Source organism: Juglans microcarpa x Juglans regia, chromosome 1S, assembly GCF_004785595.1.
Source record: "Juglans microcarpa x Juglans regia isolate MS1-56 chromosome 1S, Jm3101_v1.0, whole genome shotgun sequence".
In the NCBI taxonomy this organism is placed as follows: domain Eukaryota; kingdom Viridiplantae; phylum Streptophyta; class Magnoliopsida; order Fagales; family Juglandaceae; genus Juglans; species Juglans microcarpa x Juglans regia.
Genome location: NC_054595.1, coordinates 23749373 through 23767828, shown reverse-complemented (window position 1 = coordinate 23767828; position 18456 = coordinate 23749373). Strand labels below are relative to the sequence as shown.

The 18456-nt window shown below is 35.7% G+C and overlaps 1 protein-coding gene across 1 annotated transcript in view; it reads left to right on the top strand.

Annotated features, from left to right (window-relative positions):
• The window catches only part of LOC121247835 (nuclear pore complex protein NUP160), a 43015-nt gene that overhangs the window by 17721 nt on the left and 6838 nt on the right, over positions 1-18456 (top strand). The window contains 22 exon segments of the mRNA XM_041146293.1: positions 2937-3041; positions 3136-3230; positions 3771-3891; positions 6867-7049; positions 7150-7339; positions 7492-8063; positions 10506-10668; positions 11208-11482; positions 11619-11806; positions 12896-12972; positions 13208-13551; positions 13763-13831; positions 13925-14120; positions 14123-14239; positions 14350-14367; positions 14370-14480; positions 15229-15337; positions 15436-15448; positions 15450-15508; positions 15633-15768; positions 15872-15979; positions 16734-16874. Of these exon segments, the coding sequence (XP_041002227.1) occupies positions 2937-3041; positions 3136-3230; positions 3771-3891; positions 6867-7049; positions 7150-7339; positions 7492-8063; positions 10506-10668; positions 11208-11482; positions 11619-11806; positions 12896-12972; positions 13208-13551; positions 13763-13831; positions 13925-14120; positions 14123-14239; positions 14350-14367; positions 14370-14480; positions 15229-15337; positions 15436-15448; positions 15450-15508; positions 15633-15768; positions 15872-15979; positions 16734-16874 (3390 nt within the window).

Here is an 18456-nt window from a genome sequence, read left to right as displayed (position 1 = left end):
TGGCTTAGTTAATAATTTAAGCGAAGTGGCTGCCATCTTGGGCTGCTAGGTGTCATCTTTGCTTATGAAGTACCTTGGACTTCCTTTGGGGCTCCTCATAAATCCAAGGCAATGTGGGTGGATTGTTGAGAAAATCAAACGCAAACTGGCGGGTTGGAAGAGAATTTACTTGTCTAAAGGCGGTAGAATCACACTAATCAAGCGTACGTTATCTAATCTCCCAACGTACTTTTTATCTTTATTTCCTTTGCTTGCAGGGATGGCAAAGGAAATAAAGATAAAAATTCCATTTGATTAAATCGGATAAAGTTTGCACCCTTTGTCTTGTGGTGGGTTGGGAGTAAGAAATTGAGACCTTCAACAGGCCCTTCTGGAAAATGGTTATGGCGGTATCATCAAGGAGGGGATGCTCTTTGGAGGAACATCATTGATGTTAAATATGAGAGCATTTGGGGAGATTGGTGCTCTAATGAAGTAAGAGGAGCTTACGATGTGGGAGTTTGGAAATTTATCTGGAATGGATGAGAAGATTTACTCAGTAATTTCAGATTTGAGGTGAGAAGGGCACGCAAATCAGGTTTTGGCATGATATTTGATGTGGTGACGTTGCTTTGAAAAACGCTTTCCCTCTCCTTATAGGATTGCGTCAGAAAAGGTTGCCTTTGTCGCCGATAATATGAGCATCTCCATTATTCCCTTCAATGGTCCTGAGATTTACTAGAGCTGTACAAGATTGGGAGGTGAGAGACATTGCTGAATTTTATAGTGTGTTATATGCGCTGAAACTACAGGCAGGAGGGGAGGACATATTACTTTGGACACTTGTAGGGAAAAAGAAATTTTCAGTCCGATCATATTACAAGGCATTGACGACTCACTCTGCCAATGCCTTCCCTTGGAAGAACATTTGGAGGAGCAATGTTCCCCTCAAGGTTGCCTTCTTCGGCTGGTTGGCATCCCATGGGAAAATATTGACTATTGACAAGCTGAAAAAGCGTGGTATCTACATAATAGATTGGTGCTTCATGTGCAAACACAATAGTGAATCACAGACCACCTACTTCTTCATTGTGAAGTAGTCAAGGCTTTGTGGATGAAATCTTCACTAGGCTCGGTATCGCATGGGTAATGCCTAGGAGGGTGATAGATTTATTGTTATGTTGGAGAGGGATTCGGGAAATTGTCACATTGCAGCCGTATGGAAGTTGGTGCTCTATGCTTAATGTGGTGCACATGGAATGAAAGAAATGGTCGTTGTTTTGACAGTAGGGAATGCTCTCCGGATGGTTTTAGGGCCTTTTTCTTTCATACATTGTTGCTTTGGGCTTCATCTATTGTATTGAATGGAATGAGTTTTAATGACTTTTATGCTATTTTCCGTAGCACGTAGTTTGTAATTAGGCTCATTCTTGTATACTTCTTGTGTACTTGAGCATTGCCTAATTACGTGGATTAATAAAATCTCTTTTTACTCATAAAAAAAAACAATGGAACACCACTTTCATTAGATCAGTACATGAGTGGGGATTTGAGTTGGTTTCTTCAATTTCAACCTCTTGTACTCCTCATGGTAGGAGGAGGTGGGAGGATAAAATATAGTGAACCCCCTCCAAAAGAGGGGAGTTTGATCTTTAAATTTTTTATCACACCCTGACTTACGTTCCTCTCAAGGCCTCCTTTCCCTTGGAAAGGTATTTGGGGAAACTGCTCCACAGAGGTTGACTTTCTTTGTATCGACATCGACATTAAGGAAGTTTCTAACTACGGATATTTTTTGAAAGAGGTTTGTTTGTTGCACCATGAAGTGGCTAGAGCTTTGTGGGCATCAGTATTTCACGTGTTTGGGATAGCATGGGTCATGCATTTAATTTGACAATGGATCTAGCTAGCTATCACAAAACAGGCAATGAGTCAATCTATGAAAAATATTTTAACAAACAAAAAGAAACTATTCATTTTCAAGAATCAAATCTGGGTCTCTCGGGTGAGAGTTGAGTATCCTAACAAAGTAGACTACAATATATTGTTGCTCGTATGTGGGATCATTAACATACAAATTATAATTTTTTTTGCGGTGTATGTAAAAAGTTTGCAGCGCTCGAAAGTTTTAAGATTGTGAGAGGATGAAGTGAACTAAGGGTGGTTTTGTTATGCTCACACCCTATTCACTTGAATGAAGGGCCATAACAATTCTTGCTTCTCAAATTATCTAGAAATCATGTCTATTTGTTTTCCTTCTTACCCCTAATGGGTGCTCTCTCATGTATTCTCCATGCATACTTGGATCATGCCCCTTCATGCTTTGATAGGATTGTCTTTCTTATCAAAATCTTCACCATCAAGTTTAAGTTTTAGATTGACACATGTTTTTAATTATTTTATGAAGCGATGCTATCTTTTATTTATGTATACAATCATATGACTGATTTCCTATTTGATTTGCTGCTCTGGGTTGAGTTAGAGAAACAGATTTGCTAAAGTATTCTTCCATATCTAATCCATAATCTTGCCTTCATAAGAGTGAAGTCAGAGAAAGATACATCTGGTGGAATTGAATTAGATCTTTTAGCATCATGACTTTTTTTAAACTGCAATTGATGATGTGCAAGCAAGTCCATTCATTTGGACCATTTTTGCGGCAAGTCCTTATAACTGATTATCTTTGTTTCTGAGATAAATCTGTAGCTTGTAATCTTTTTTTTTTTTTTTTTTTTTTTACTTATCAAAAAAAGGAGGCAGTCTTGTATTATGGTTTACCAGCACTCAAGCTTGCAGGAGTAACAATCCTATGCAACACTTAAAAGACTGTAGACTGATTGCTAGCATAAGTCACAATTTTTTTTTATAAATAATTAGTGATACAAGCTTGGATTTATATTTTGCCTACAGTGCCTATTAGTCATAATGTTAATGGTTTTGATGGCTCTGCTACCTAGGAAGTCAGCTCGGAGATGATTGATGTATATGGTCTGCATTGTAATTTCGGTGACAGGACTGTAATATCACTAGAGCCTTCTGTTCAACATATGCGTTTGGAGGAGGTAAACAATTGGTCTTGCATACATTGCTTTTTCTATCTATCTAACCTGAAGAGATCAGTCACATGAAATTTGGTACTGTTCTGATTTTGTCAAGGGGAGATGCATTGATGTCAAACTTACCTCAGACAAGATATGGATACTGAAAGATACTGGATTGGTGTTTCAAAGTTTGTTTCCAACTGTTAATGTGTAAGTCAATTTGGCCTATTATTTGTTTGTATTTCACAATTTGGCCATGTTTCTTTCTAATGCTAACATATGCCATAGATTTGCAAATCATTATGGCTATCTTGATGCTTTAGGCTTATTCTGTCCCATTGAAAATTAGACAAATACTTCTATGCTACCTCTTCTCGTCCTTTTAGAACTGATGATTTCTTTAAAACGCATCCTTTCTAGTCCTACTCATAAAACAAACCTTTTCTGTTCCTGTTAATATTTTAGTCTTACATGCATGTGTTTTTGCTTTTACAAAAGGAAGCACTAAGTATATTTTTGTTCTCAAAACTGCAGTAAAGTGATGAGTTAAACCAGAGTTTCTTGGGTTTCATAGGCAGCATTGTTTCTTTGTGCATACATATCTTTTTGTAAATTTTTTCATGCATATCAATGATATTTAATTTTGATGTTCATTTACTTATCTAATATTGTATTTGTTTCTTTTTTGTATGTAACCTGTGCTTATATATGACTATTCAAGCTTAATTTGTTCTGAAACTCTGTTGGTAGGGAAGAAGAGCAATGTTTTGCTTTGCAGGAAGAATTTGTTGCTGATCAGCTATTTCAAAGTCCTGAACAATCTTTGGATGACCTTCTTTGGATAACGCATTCAGTATTTTCATCTGCAAAGGTACTGCATCTGCCATTTTTAATCCTATTTTTCTTAACTGGCTGTTATTTGCGTGACTTTTAAGTTTCTAATGGACAAGTAAAGGTTTTAAACCAGAATGAGATCACCTTTCCTGGTTGCATAATGACGAAAAATAATTTTTCTTGGTAGAGTTTTTTTTGGATGAACACATTGTTGCTTTTAGAAGCAACACATTCTCACACGAGTGGACAAATGTGTACAGTTGCTGCTGTTGTTTTCAACAAAACCAACTTCATTGCTTTAGAAGCAACATTTATGATTTATTTACAATTGAATTTGAATTTTGGCATTTAGCATGATTTACAAAGTTTTTTCATTTGACATTTGAAGTTTTTAGGTACATAAATTTGAAAGACTTATACAGTAGCAAAGCTCTCTAAAGGTGGTAGGGTCGCTTTGTTTAAGAGCACCCTTTCTAGTCTACCTACATATTTCATTTCTCTTTTTCACTTCCTTCTAGTGTTGCTATGCACATTGAGAAAATACATCGAGACTTCCTATTTGGTGGATTGGGAAGAAGCAGATTCGTTGGCTTGTTGGGCCAAGATTTGTGCTCCAATTTAGGAGGGTGGGTTGGGGTTTTGTAATGTGCTGCTGTTCAACCGTGCATTTATGGGAAGTGGTTGTGGCGATATCAAAATGAGACAATGCTCTGTGGAGGAAGATAGTAGATTCCAAATATGGATGGTTGTTGGGTAAATGGAGTACAAATGAGGTACAAGGGCTGTATGGGGTAGGTCTATGAAGAATATAAGGAGAGGTTGGGGGAAGTTCTTTGCTCGTATCAGATTTGAGGTGGGAGATGGATCTAAGATTAGATTGTGGCATGATATTGGTGTGGGGATGGGGTGCACAAGGAAGTGTTTTTGGATGTGTATCCTGTTGCTCATGCAGAGCATTCTATGGGGGAAGATTTGGAGATTTTGGGTAATGCTCTACTCATTGGCGTGCTAGCTTCATAAGGACAGGTTGGGGGAAGTTCTTTGCTTATATCAGACTTGAGGTGTGTGTAATCGAGCGAGCAGCGGTCTTGGCCGAGCTCGTCGATCAATATTGAGCTAAGCTGAATCGAGATTTATTTATTCTTTGTTCGAGCTCAACTCGGTAAGCTAAACTCTCAACTCGAGCTCGAGCTCGAGCTCATCCCACAAATGAGCTCGATCGAGCTCAAGCTCGAATTGTTTATTTTTTTAATTTTTTGAATAAGATTTAATAATTAATAAATTAGATAAATAAAAAAATAAAAAATCTAATATTGAATTTGTACAACTAACAAATAGAATCTCAATTGAATTATAAGATTTTAAAAATTTATAAATAATTAATATCTAACTAGTTGATATTTATCCATAATAACAATATATTATATGCTACATATATTATTAATCCATATACATAATATGATAACATATATTTATTTCGTGTGGTTTTCATATACTAGTATATGAAATTATTAAATCTTATCGACTAATTATTGTATAAATTATAAAATATAGCTATGAAGTATATTCAATATGTAAACATGAGTAATTAGGTTACATATTATATATTTAATTATAAAAGTGCCATGCTTATATTATTAGCTAATATATATATGTATATATACATAGGTGTATGTATTACTTATCATATTGATGAGCTTTAATCGAGTCAACTCGAGCATAAAAAGTGGACTTAATAGCCTTAGTGAGTGAGTCGAGTCGAGCTACGAGTCAACTCGAGCATAACGAGTGGGCTTAGTAGCCTTAGCTGAGTCGAGTCGAGCTAACGAGTCGACTCGAGCATAAACGAGTGGGCCTTAACTAGTCTTAGCTGAATCGAGTCGAGTTTTGTCGGTATGTGTTATTTACTAATCGAGCAAGTATCTGTTTTTACGGACGAACTTTTTTTTTTCACGAGTCAAGTTCATTCGAGTTTAACGGCGAGTACGAGTGTGGTATCGAACAACTGGTTCATTAGAACTAGAGGTGGGAGATGGATCAAGGAAGTGTTGCTGTATGTGTATAGTGTTTCTCGTGCAAAGGAGGCTTCTATGGGGGACCATTTGGAGATTTTGGGTAATGCTACTCATTGGCGTGTTAGCTTCATAAGAGAGCACAAGATTCGGAGATGGATGCTTCTAGTGAGTTCTGTCATCTGATATGCTCTACTAGATTGAGAAGAAAGAGAGGATAAGATTTGTTAAGGTCAATCAAAGAAGGGGTTGTTCAAAGTAACATTCTTTCTAGAATATTCTCTACCCTTGTGATAACTACCCATTCCGTGAAAGGGCCTTTGGCAGACAAAGGATCGTTGGCAGTCCACAAGTTGTAGCAGTGTGGAAGATGGTCCCTATATGCTTTGTTTTGTGTGTATGGAATGAACGAAATGATAGAATATTTCAGGACCGCTAACAGATGACTAAGGAACTCAAGACTTATATATAATATTCTCCATGGACTGCATCCATAAACTTTAATGGACTTGGGTTATCTTATGCAGTGATAAAATTTATCTTACTCATCAAAAGAAAGGTTTACACGATTTTCTATAATCTTTTTCTTATGCTAGTTAGGTGTCTCTCTTGTATAATTCTTGGGTACTCGGTTGCGCTTTTTCACTAATTAACAAAGATCATATAAAAAAAAGAAAAGAAAAATAAAAACAAAGATCTCTAAAATCTGAACTTTTTATTCTCGCATTATCTGTTATTTTCAACTAACTTTTCGGCTCTACAAAAAATCCCTACTCTAGAATTAAGTTGTTAAGTTCAAGTTGCTACAACTTTACCCCCCCCGCTCCCTAAATTTCATCTCTCTCCAAACTACCACTCCTAATGAAAAAGAAAAATCCTTGGTCTCCCTGTATTATTTTGGCTGTATTTTATGTATGAAATGCTCACCAGTGCCTTGCAGGAAGTTCTCATATGTTAAATGTGTTGCTCACAGTGCTTTCCTCCATGTAAACTTTTGCAGGATCATATGGTGCCATTTGTGTCTTCAATTTTCTTACGCAAGCTGCTTTGCCCTGGGATTTATCATAATATTTCTTTGCGTGCAACTTTGCTGGATTACAATAGGCACTGGACTGATTCAGAATTCCAGTCCTTAACTGCTGATGGATTGAGAAAGGAAATTCTTTCACTTATTGAATATGAGGTTCACTTTTTTTTGTTCCATATAATTCTCTTTCCTTTTGTTCATGAGTTGGAAGTAATGGTTTTATGTGAAAACTGATAAACTAAGCACTGTATGCTAGGGTTCGACAGAAAGTCTGACAATATCTTACTGCTGGAAAAATTTCTGTACACGATACTTCCATAACTGGTGCAATTACAATGCACCATGCAGTTTGCATCTTGACTCTTTATCAGGTGCTGTTGGTTTAATCAGAAAGAATTCATTCTCTCTTTTTCGTGGTCTGGAGGATATTGAGCGGCTTATCAATGGTATGCCAGAGGTCATAGCTTAATATGAAGTAGAATTAAATCCGAATTTCTTCTTTCTTTTTGACAGTTACGAGTAACGATTAGAAATAACAACTTTTAGTCATTCCCCGTCTCCCCTAAGTGTGTATTTTTTCATTTTTTTATCCTGCTAGGTTCTTCTGATGAGCTTGGTGATCTTGCAAGCTTTGGGTTGGATTTATTTGATGATGATCTTGAATATGTGATTCTTAGTGACATGCTCAGATGTGTTATTAGCATCAGTCGACGATTGAGCAAAACCGCTTCTGCTGTATTTTTTGAGTCGCTTGTTAGTACATCACTTATATCGTCTGAAGAAGTTCTTCCTTGCCTGCTGAAGATGCTTGTGACTGGATATGGTTCATCAGTATCGAAGCTCCATATGTCAGATATTGGAGCTGATATTGCTTGGGAGAAGAAACTGGCAGACCACAAAACTCTTCGGAAATTCTCTATTGACATGCTGGTATCACTTCATACATTGTGCAATAAAGCTGCCACTTGGGGCAAAGTTTTGAATGTCATAGAGAGCTTTCTAAAATTTCTTGTACCTCACAAGATCACACATAATTTTGATGCTGAAATATTATCAAGTGTAAATGCCTCCGTCTTGGTCCAGGCTACTACTCAAATTTCGAAGGTGATGTTTGAGTCTGCACTGGATATGCTTCTGTTTCTAAATTATCTGGTGAAAATCAGTGGGCAGGTCTGTTTTTTCTCCTTTTAGTTTTTGTTATCAGCAGCTTTCTTTTGGTTCTAGCGATAGAGGTTTAATGAAATTTAATAGCAATTTGGTATCTCATATACTGATTTTGTCATGCATTCTCATCTGCTTTGTAGTCCAAAAGCAAAATTAATTTTTCTTTTGCCAGTAGTCTTTGCTCTGCTCAAAAGTTTTTGTATAAAGAGCATAATCAATGCCTACTATGTCTGTGTTTGTGCGTCTGTATTTTGAATTTTTCGTTTTTCCAAAGATAAGGTTTGAGATATAATAAAATGAGATGGAGAGAGAGCTAGAGAGAGGGGAAGAAGAAGAAGACAGAAAGGATGGCATGAGTGAGAAGAGAACAATAAAACTAGGGTTCTCCTGTTCATTTATTATTTATAAGTGCCTGATAGTGTGAGTGTATAAATTTCCTCCAATATTAAAATCATAAAATGACCCAAAGATACATTGTCACTCTAACAGCTGAATTATTTACATGATCTCTTGAGGACTTAATCCAGAAAACTCAAGGCCTAAAAAAAAAGCAAGTGTAATTATTTTGTCTTAATCAATCTATGCATGCTTGGAATTTCTTTTTACTTATTTTCTGCTAAATATGTGATATAGATGGCGGATTTACTCAAAATCAGTTCATCTTTCCTTAATATGATACATGAGGGGTGCCATTGACCTATTATTAGATTTGATTATATATAAACAGCAGTAATGATATTGAATTTGGATGTCCAATGTGGCTTTCGGTGCTCAGAAAACATGATAAAGCTCTAACTGGTAAGGTTTTTTTTTTTAGTTATTATTTTTTACTTTTATATAGAAGCCTCTCAGCACTTGGTGCCTTCTTACTATCAGTACACCTTTTCCATAAACCTGGAACAAATGAAATCTCTTGTGAGGATGAAGAGGATTAGAGAGGAGCCTAGGAACGATTTGTGAAGTAGGTCTCAAATGTGTCGTTTAAAAAAGGGTAGTAAACCGTGACTAGGCAATCTGGGAAAATGTCCCTGGAGTTTTGACAATGTTAAAAGGGAAAATTGTTCTGTCATAGTTCTTATCATACTATACAAAAGGTTTGGGCTTTAATAGGCTATTCATGATTCAAACTCCACTGAGGTTGCAATTCTTAGATTGCTATCCCCACATCTTTATGCCATCCTTGCTTGTGTGAGGTTATGTGTGATACCCCATTTGAGTGATAAGGGTAGGTGGTGTATAGGTGGCATATGAGATCATACATTGCTTGAGAATGAGTAGTTCTTGCTCTTTATAATGGTTCAATGGGGCTCCAATTGTATCATTGACTTGTCTTTTGAAATATAGTCCCAGATGTGGCTTGGGCCTCCCATGGAACGTTACAATGGTATCAGAGCATATTCCAACCGGAAATGTGGGACTTGAGCCATGCCATCTACAATGGATTGCCTGACGAGGATATTGGAATTTGAGGGGGGAGATTGTGATACCCATATTGAGTGATAAGGGTAGGTGGTGTATGAGATCCCATATTGCTTGTGAATGAGAAGTTCTTACTCTTTATAATGGGTTCAATGGGCTTCAATTGTATCATTAACTAGTCCTTTTGGAAAATAGGCCAAATGTGGCTTGGGCCTTCTTTGAGACGTTACATGTCAAAAATTGGAGAAAATAAGACAAGAAAATTGCTCTGATATATAGATATAGCCATGATGTTGCGATTCAATTTCTCTATGTTTCTGGTTTTAAACTTTTGTTTGCAGGTACTCTGTTCTATAATGTAGTGTTATGATTAGTACTTTAAATATATGTTTATGGATCCATGAACAGTCCAGTTTTCTAAAAACTTTGGTTCTTGTGAAAATATTTCTTAAAAGTTACATGTTTTTTTAACTTTTACTTCACAGCCTATGGCGAGACCTGAGAAACTGGGTTGGCATACAGCAGCAGTTTTCCTGCTTTATATCCTTTTTTTGGACCTGTTTTCTAATTCTCCGTACCTTTGGATCAAATGGCATCCCCCCTCCCCCTTTTCTTAAACAAAGGTGGAATGTGACATTTATCAGCTGAATCTCATACCAGTGCATGAGTTGCAAAGTTTGTCTTTACCTTTAATTTTTAATACAGCATGGCTATGTTTAATAAAGCAAAACATGTGACAATATACTCAGAAAAAGGAATTGCTTGTATTATGCTTTTGGTTATAGGATAATTGGTTATTATTGCACTTATAAAAGAAATAATTTGTTATTATTGTAAACATTTGCTTTGATACTTAGTTTCTTTAATTTTACCTGTTAGTTATTGCATTTCTTTCTCTTTTTGGCACATGCAAACTATTCTTACAACCTTATTCCCAGGATAAGATTTTTTAATTATCTTTTAAGAATTTCTGATCCATAAAAATTAAGTATCATTTATATCTAGAAAGTTCTTTTAATCTGCATGCAGATCCATATGCCGCATGATGATATATCTAGAATACAACATGAGCTGGTCCCAATGATAGAGGAAATTGTTTCTGAATGGGTCATCATTCATTTCTTTGCTACCACACCATCTCAACTTGCTGCAATTGAAGACTTCAGTTCTCAGCTTTCATCACTACAAATTGGTAAGTTTATGCTATGGTTTCTATAGCTTTGTTATTGATATCCAGTTCTCTCAAGACATGGAATAACACTATTAATTTTAGAGGAAAGATCTTTTGTTCCTTTCTGTGATATATGATGAGAGGATAAGGTAGGTGGTGTATGGGATCCCACATTGCTTGGGAAGAAGTTCTTGCTCTTTATTATGTTTCAATGAGGCTTCAATTGTATCATTGACTAGTCCCTTTGGAATATGCACCATGTGGTTTGGGCCTTCCATTGGGACGTCACACTTTCATTTTAAAGAGTTGAGATTTAGTTGTAATAGCTGTATCGCATATATTTTTGCAAAATTTAAATGCTTAGCAAACCACTGGTTACTTGGTAACATGAACGTACAGTGAGTTTAGCCTTCTCTGCATTATTGATCCTTGTTGACAAATGACACACAAGTCTCCCTGTTTTACATAGCAATAGGTGTGTTTGGATTCAGTGAGTTGTATGCTATGTAGGTCGTGTTACTTGGATTTGTAAGTAATCGTCCTGTTTTTTCCTTGTCCAGACAGCAACGTGTGTAGAAGATCATGGGATGAGAAGCTTGGAAAATGTCACTTCACCTTGGCTTTTATACTCGTACTAAGTATTCAAAGTTCCTCAGTACAGCATAATCACCTTTCTTCAAAAAGTCTCCCTAATTCGCTTGATATTATGAATTCAATGCGAGACTTTAGTAGCTGGATCATTTGGGGCAAGTCTGGAGAATCTTCTGCTTTCTTGAGCCATTCCACTGAGCTTGCACTGATCCTGCTTAGGCATGGCCAATATGATGCTGTTGAGGTCATTCCTCCATCTTTTCTATGATTTTTTTAAGTAGTTAAGAACTGCCTTTTCTATGATGAAAGCATTTGTGCTATATTTCGGGAAAATTTTGGCTGAACCTTTTCTGTTTTTGCTCCCCTAAATTTTCGTTAAGTATCTACTCACAACTGTGGAATCACATTTAAGAAAAGAGAAGACATCTCAAAGTATTCAAGACACCGATGGCCGATGGTGCATACTTCATCATCTTCTAGGATGTTGCCTCCTTGCTCAGGCACAATCTGTGGCACATGGGGTGGTGAAAGAGAAGAAAGTCAATGAAGCTGTTCGATGTTTCTTCTGGTACTCAATATCTCTAAAACTCGTCCGAAGGAATCTCAATACTCGTCCAAGATTCAAAAGTTTGAAACTTCTTTATGCTTTTACTCTTAAAAGAATGTCGTTTGGATAATAATTTAGGTTTTGGTGCTCCTCCTGGACCAATACTCTTCTAATGGCATAGTTGAACGTTTTAGAGATGCAAAAGATTTAAATCATGCGTTCAACACCCACTGTAATGCATGTTTAACTTACCAATCAGAAAGAAAAGGATAATCAATTTTCCACTATTTTGGACAGTACACACTATGGAGTCTTAGGCTCTGACTTAAAATATCCATATTAATCATGACTTTCTATTGATGTTTCACTAGTTCCTCATGATTTGATAAGAGCAGAATAGTGATTTCCAAACGTAACTTAAGCAGGTACTTAGCTAATATAGATCAAATTTTTGCTCTTACTCTAGAATGCATAATTTACCCATTTGATTGACTGTTCCTGATCCAATTAGCAACCTGTATTGAATTATTTTATTTTCTCAGTGCTCTGTACAAATTAAAAACTGTTTACTTCTAAGACCTGGAAAGAGAAGAAATATGCATGTGAAGATCTAATATATCACATTTTCAATCAAGTGAAAATGTAAAATATTTGTGACCTTATCCAATGCATTTAAAAGTAGTCTTTCACTGTATTTATCTCCTTTTGCCAAGATGGCCAAGTCCAGAGCTGATATAGAATACCAAATTCGTAATATTATCGATAGAAAGAGAATTGCACTGATAAAAAAAATATCATTAAAATTTTCAATCGTAAAAAGCAGCATTATCTATTCGTGTAGGAAACTTCGATCGTGCATGGATTTACTCTGCAAGGTCGAACTGCTGAAGATAACATAAAAAAAAAAAAAAATATCATTAATAGGTGAAATCTCTTCTACATAAATGTTAGACAATCATGTTTTTTTTTGGATAAAAGCTCTGTTTTTTAGTCTAATTAGACTTGGACATGAATCTTTTATTTAATAGTGCTCAAATTCTATGGTTTTAAATGCTTGTTTCCTTATGCCTCTCTGGAGGTTCTGATTGTCATTGGGGTTGTTCTGTTTAGCGCTTCATCTGGAAAAGGCGCTTCCCAGGCTTTGCAGAGTCTGTCTGATGAACTAGGATTTCCACATCTTGGTTTCTGTAAGTTTATTCAGAAATAATTGTGACTCTTTATAGTTACATAAGTAATTTTCTTCTTTAATACACTACCATTGGATGACATCCAATTTATGTCTCCAGCTTTTGTTCTGATTTTCTGCTTTTTTCTACTTACTAGTTATTTGTAATGTATGTTTTGTCCAGCTTTTGTCATAATTTTTATTATTATTTTTGTCATAAAAAATATTCCTTGATCTTTCTTCCTTTTCTGTTCCAGCTGGTGCATCAGATGCTGCATGGAAGTTACATTACTACCAGTGGGCAATGCAGATATTTGAGCAGTATAATATTGGTGAAGGGGCTTGCCAGTTTGCACTTGCTGCACTTGAACAAGTTGATGAATCTCTAATTACTAAAGATTGCAATTATGATAGAGATCCATTGTGTGAATCGGCTGCCACTATTAAAGGACGACTTTGGGCTAATGTCTTTAAGTTTACTTTAGATCTCAATCGCTTTTATGATGCATACTGTGCAATAATTACAAATCCAGACGAGGAGAGCAAATACATCTGCCTGAGGCGTTTCATAATCGTTCTTTATGAATGCGGTGCCATGAAGGTTCCCTTTGCATTTGTTTCTGATATTATTTTCTACTTTATGCCATTAGAAGTTTAGGAAGCCTTGAGCGCGCGCGCGGGGGTGGGGGAGGTATATAAGAAGCTGATTTGTTGTATGTGGTTGCGAGCGGTGGATACATATGGATAATTATGAAGTTAGTTTTCCAACCACTGTTCCTAGAAAATTTTCATTTATTCTTTATTGATTGCAGATTCTTTGTGGTGGTCAACTACCCTTCATTGGCTTAAGCGATAAAGTGGAACAAGAGCTTGCCTGGAAGGTATGTCCTAGTTGGAAACACACTCTTCTTTTTTCTCAATGTAGTAATCTGCAGATTAACTTTGATGGCATTTTTTTTTCCCGAAATATGTAGGCAGAGCGTTCTGATATTTTGGTGAAGCCGAACTTATTTAAGTTGCTATATGCATTTGAAATGCATCGACATAACTGGCGAAGAGCAGCCGGCTACATGTACCTATATTCAGCTCGTTTGAGAAATGAAGCAGTTCTGAAAGATTACCTGAACACTTCCCTGGTGCTGCAAGAGAGGCTGAATGGGCTCTCTGCTGCTATAACGCGTTGCATCTTGTTCATCCTTCATATGCTTGGATTGATCCTTTGCTTGACGGAAACTCTCTTCAAAACGAGCATTTTCCTCGTAAAAAGGCTAGAACAATGGAGGAACAGAGTAAATAATACACCTAAGAGATTTGTCTGTGTTTAATATTTATATTGGATATAGAACTTTAAACTTGTTAGTTATACTACTTTGAGTCAATAAATGTTTTTTCTTTGCAGCAGCAGCCGGCAATGATGTTATGCCTCAAAGCAGCAGTACTATATTGATATCGAGAAACTTGAGAATGAGTTTGTGCTAACGTCAGCAGAATATTTGCTTTCATTGGCAAACATCAGATGGACATTTACTAGTAAAGGTTTGTGATTTTTGTCAAATGGATGTTTACTGTAAGCTTAGATATATTGTTTAGAATCTCATTGAAGCAATTGACCTGTCGATTAGTATCACAAATACTCTCATTCCACATTTCTGATATGAATATTATTTTCATCTTGTTTTCATCTGCTTGCCTTATATTCCTAAAGTTAAATCTTTCACAATTTAGAAGTTTGGTAGATTTGACGCAGATATTATGGAGATGTGGTGATCATAGTAGATTGTGTTGTATGTGTAGGAAAATGGTGAATGTGGATACTTATTGTTGCATTGTGAGGTGCTGAATGTTATGGAATGAAGTGTTTATAGAATGGAATTACTTGGTTATGCTGCACAGTGACAGAGCTCATGCCAGCTGGATAAATGACACATTTGAAGACAAGGAGCACTCACTAGAAGAACTTGGATTTTTTTGTTAGACTTTTTTCTTTGCACAGTATAGATTGTTGTGCTTGATTTTCATGATTTTCTTTTTCTATTACTTCTTTTACTAGATGTGACCTTTTGTATGCATCTTGTTACTTGGCTATGCTTATTCATATCATATAATCGTTTACTTATAAAAAAAAATAAAAAAATTAGAAAGTTCTTACATTATGAATGATATGTTTGAATACTCATGTGAAATGATTTTCTGGGAATTGATCTAAAGAAGTTTCAGTGTTAGCTTTCTTGTATTTTCGTTATATTCATAAGTTGTTTGCATTTCTATTTACTTCCAGAAGTTCATAGAGCTCCATCGGATTTGGTTGATCTTCTAGTCCAGAGAAATTTATATGACATGTCTTTTACGGTTCTCTTAAGATTCTTCAGGGGTTCAGCGTTAAAAAGGTGTACTTACTGGCATATGTTGAAGTTTAATATCACTACCATTATGAAGTTTTCCTTTGGGATGCCTGTAAATTTGACTTGGGATCTTTCTTGCACAGGGAATTGGAAAGAGCTTTTTTGTGCTATGTCATTGAAATGCTGTCCAAATAAAGTAGATTCTTCATCTATTCGGTACAATTGATCTCCTTGTTATGGATTCACTTTGTATACTTTGAGTTACACATAGGTGAAAGTGAATGTAAATTTAATCTCCTTGTTATGAGAGTGATGTAACAGTATGTGATATGACTTTCAGGGATGATCTCAGGACACAGGGTCTTTTGTTGACGTCATCAAAGAATGAAGTGGTTATTCATGGTTCAGCCAATCTGGTTCCGGCAGCTCAACAATATAAGGGGAATAGTGAATGGGAAACTCTTGAGATTTATCTGGTATATATTTTCTTGATCTTTTCATTTTTATATCCTCTTGATCCTTCAATTTTTATATTGGTCTCCACCTTATTTAACCTTGTGAAATACTTATAAATTGCAGGAAAAATATAGGGGTTTTCATGCCAAGTTACCAGTAATTGTTGCTGAAACTCTTCTTTCTGCAGATCCTGAGATTGAATTGCCTCTTTGGCTGGTTCAAATGTTTAAGGTACTTTCTCTAGCCAGAATAATTTTAGAATAAGTGGAACCATCTTGTAGCTTTAAACTTGTTTTACCTTTTCCATTAGACAAATTATATGGGGTTGTCTTTAGTTTCTCCTTTTTAACATGTTTCTGAAGGGCCAACTTTTTAGGAGCATGATTTGATGAGCTTAGAAGTTAAATATGGATTAAAAAGCATGGTACATCATAAATAGCCTTATCGCTAGTACACTAGTGTGTATCGGATGAGAAGTCAAAAAGTCCTATTTCATTGAGTGGCCTATCGTTTTCCCAATCGTTGGTCTGACGAAAGTACATGTTACGTTTCATCTCAAAGATGTTTTCCATAGTCTATTTGTCCCTTTTTTTGGCAATTAGTTTATAGAGTTGATATATTCAGGCTGAGATTATTGTTCGAATATCAACCTTATTATATATATTCAAACAGAAACAGTTCTCTGCTTCACATCAGCATCACATAAGACTTGATTAAGGCACTCTTTTTCCTCTGTATATGTTTCTTCTAAATGTATGTTGAATATGTTGAAAACCTCTAGAAATTTGTAATAGATTGCATTCTTGGGAGATTATTCTGGACCTCTATCATATGCGGATCTAACTCACCTTTTTTCATGCACTATGGAGCACAATTTTTTGTGTTAGTGCTATTTTCTTTCACTTTTTAATCAGATGGATGGGGATCCTAGATTAGATATGAATTTATTTACACCCCCTAATTACATTCACATGAGCTGTGACAGGATGGTCGACGAGAGAGGACATGGGGGATGACTCGTAAAGAATCAAATCCTGCATCCTTGTTTCGGCTCTATGTTGATTATGGTCGATATACAGAGGCTACAAATCTTTTGCTTGATTACATAGAATCATTTGCATCAGTGGTAAATTCTATTTCTTTTCATTGCTTGTGGCTAGGTTTGGTACAAAAGTACTCAAGTATTCTCAACATTCTCCTACTATTCATTACTTCTATTATGTTTAAACTACTTTTTATGCATTCTTGCTGGTCTATTGCATTTTTCCCGGATATTCATCTCTGAAGTTCTGTAGAATTTTTATTGCATTACATTTCATTACAAACTCAATTAATTTTCTTTTTTCAACAACTAAAAAAATTAATAAACCAAGACACCTTTGTTAATACCTAGTAATAACATAAAAAAGTAAGCTATGTCAGAAGTTTGTTACAACTTCAATATACCATATTTGAGTAATTTCTTCATTTTTTTTTATATCAAATCAAGCTGTAGCATGTTTTACAGAAAAATCAAAAGGATAAAAAATGAAACTAAGAAATAAAAATGGTCCATCAGACAAAGCCATTAACACTACCAATGCTGATGGAGAGTTGAATGGCAAAAGGTTGAAAACATTTTAGGAGAAAAATTAAGATGCAATTGCTCTGCAGTAATTACTTTGGATGACTGTTAACATTAGTTAAAGAAAACCTGTATATGAACATAACTTTATATATGGCATGCACGTGTGTTTATGAATGTGTCGGTAACTCTATATGTCAGTGGCTGATGTGCACATATCACTACAAATCTAAAATATTAAGTTTATCTGCCTATCATGTTAAGCTTATTGAGAAATGGCAATAACTGACGTCAATGTTCCGACATGCAAAGCCATATTTATCTCAAATCTTTTTTTTTTTTATAAGTGATTTTTATCTCAAATCTATCACTGAATTTAATATTAAGTGTGTTCATCCTGCAAGTTCAAATAAATGATAGTCTATCAGTTTGCTTTTTTTTTTTTCCTGATAAGTAAGAGGTAAATTTTATTGATACAAATGAAATGGGTATAGCCCGTACACAGGAAGTATACAAAAGAACACCTAAATACATTCTAGGATCGATAGATTAAGGACAGGAAGTCATGAGCATTGTTTCCATTAAGGTCAATGGCTGAAAACCAAAACAGTAAAGGGTTTATAAAAAATTCTGAAGCTCCACCATTGTGCACTCTCTATTTTCAAAGCACATCTCTCATTCCTTGCTGAAAACCAAAATAGTAAAGCGTGTACAAAAAAATTCTGAAGCTCCGCCATTGTGTGCTCCCTATCTTCAAAGCATCTCTCATTCATTTCCGACCAAATACACCGCATAATGCACAACGGAATTATCTTCCACACTGCTGCCACTGAGGATAGCCTTGAATCTCCTTCCAACAAGCTAGTAAATCAATCACCCTCAATGGCATTACCCAAGCGACATCAACTCTTCTAAAGATCTCATCACACAACACCTTTTGTCACCTCACAATGCAATAATATGTAATCCACTGATTCTGCATGCTTTTTACACAAATAGCACCAATCCATCATAATAAGCCCCCTCTTCTTCAAGTTGTCCGTGGTCAAAATCTTCCTAAGAGCAGCAGTCCTTATGAAGAAAGTTACTTTAGAAGGCACACGAGACCTCCAAATATTCTTCCAAGGGAAGGGAACATTACCTT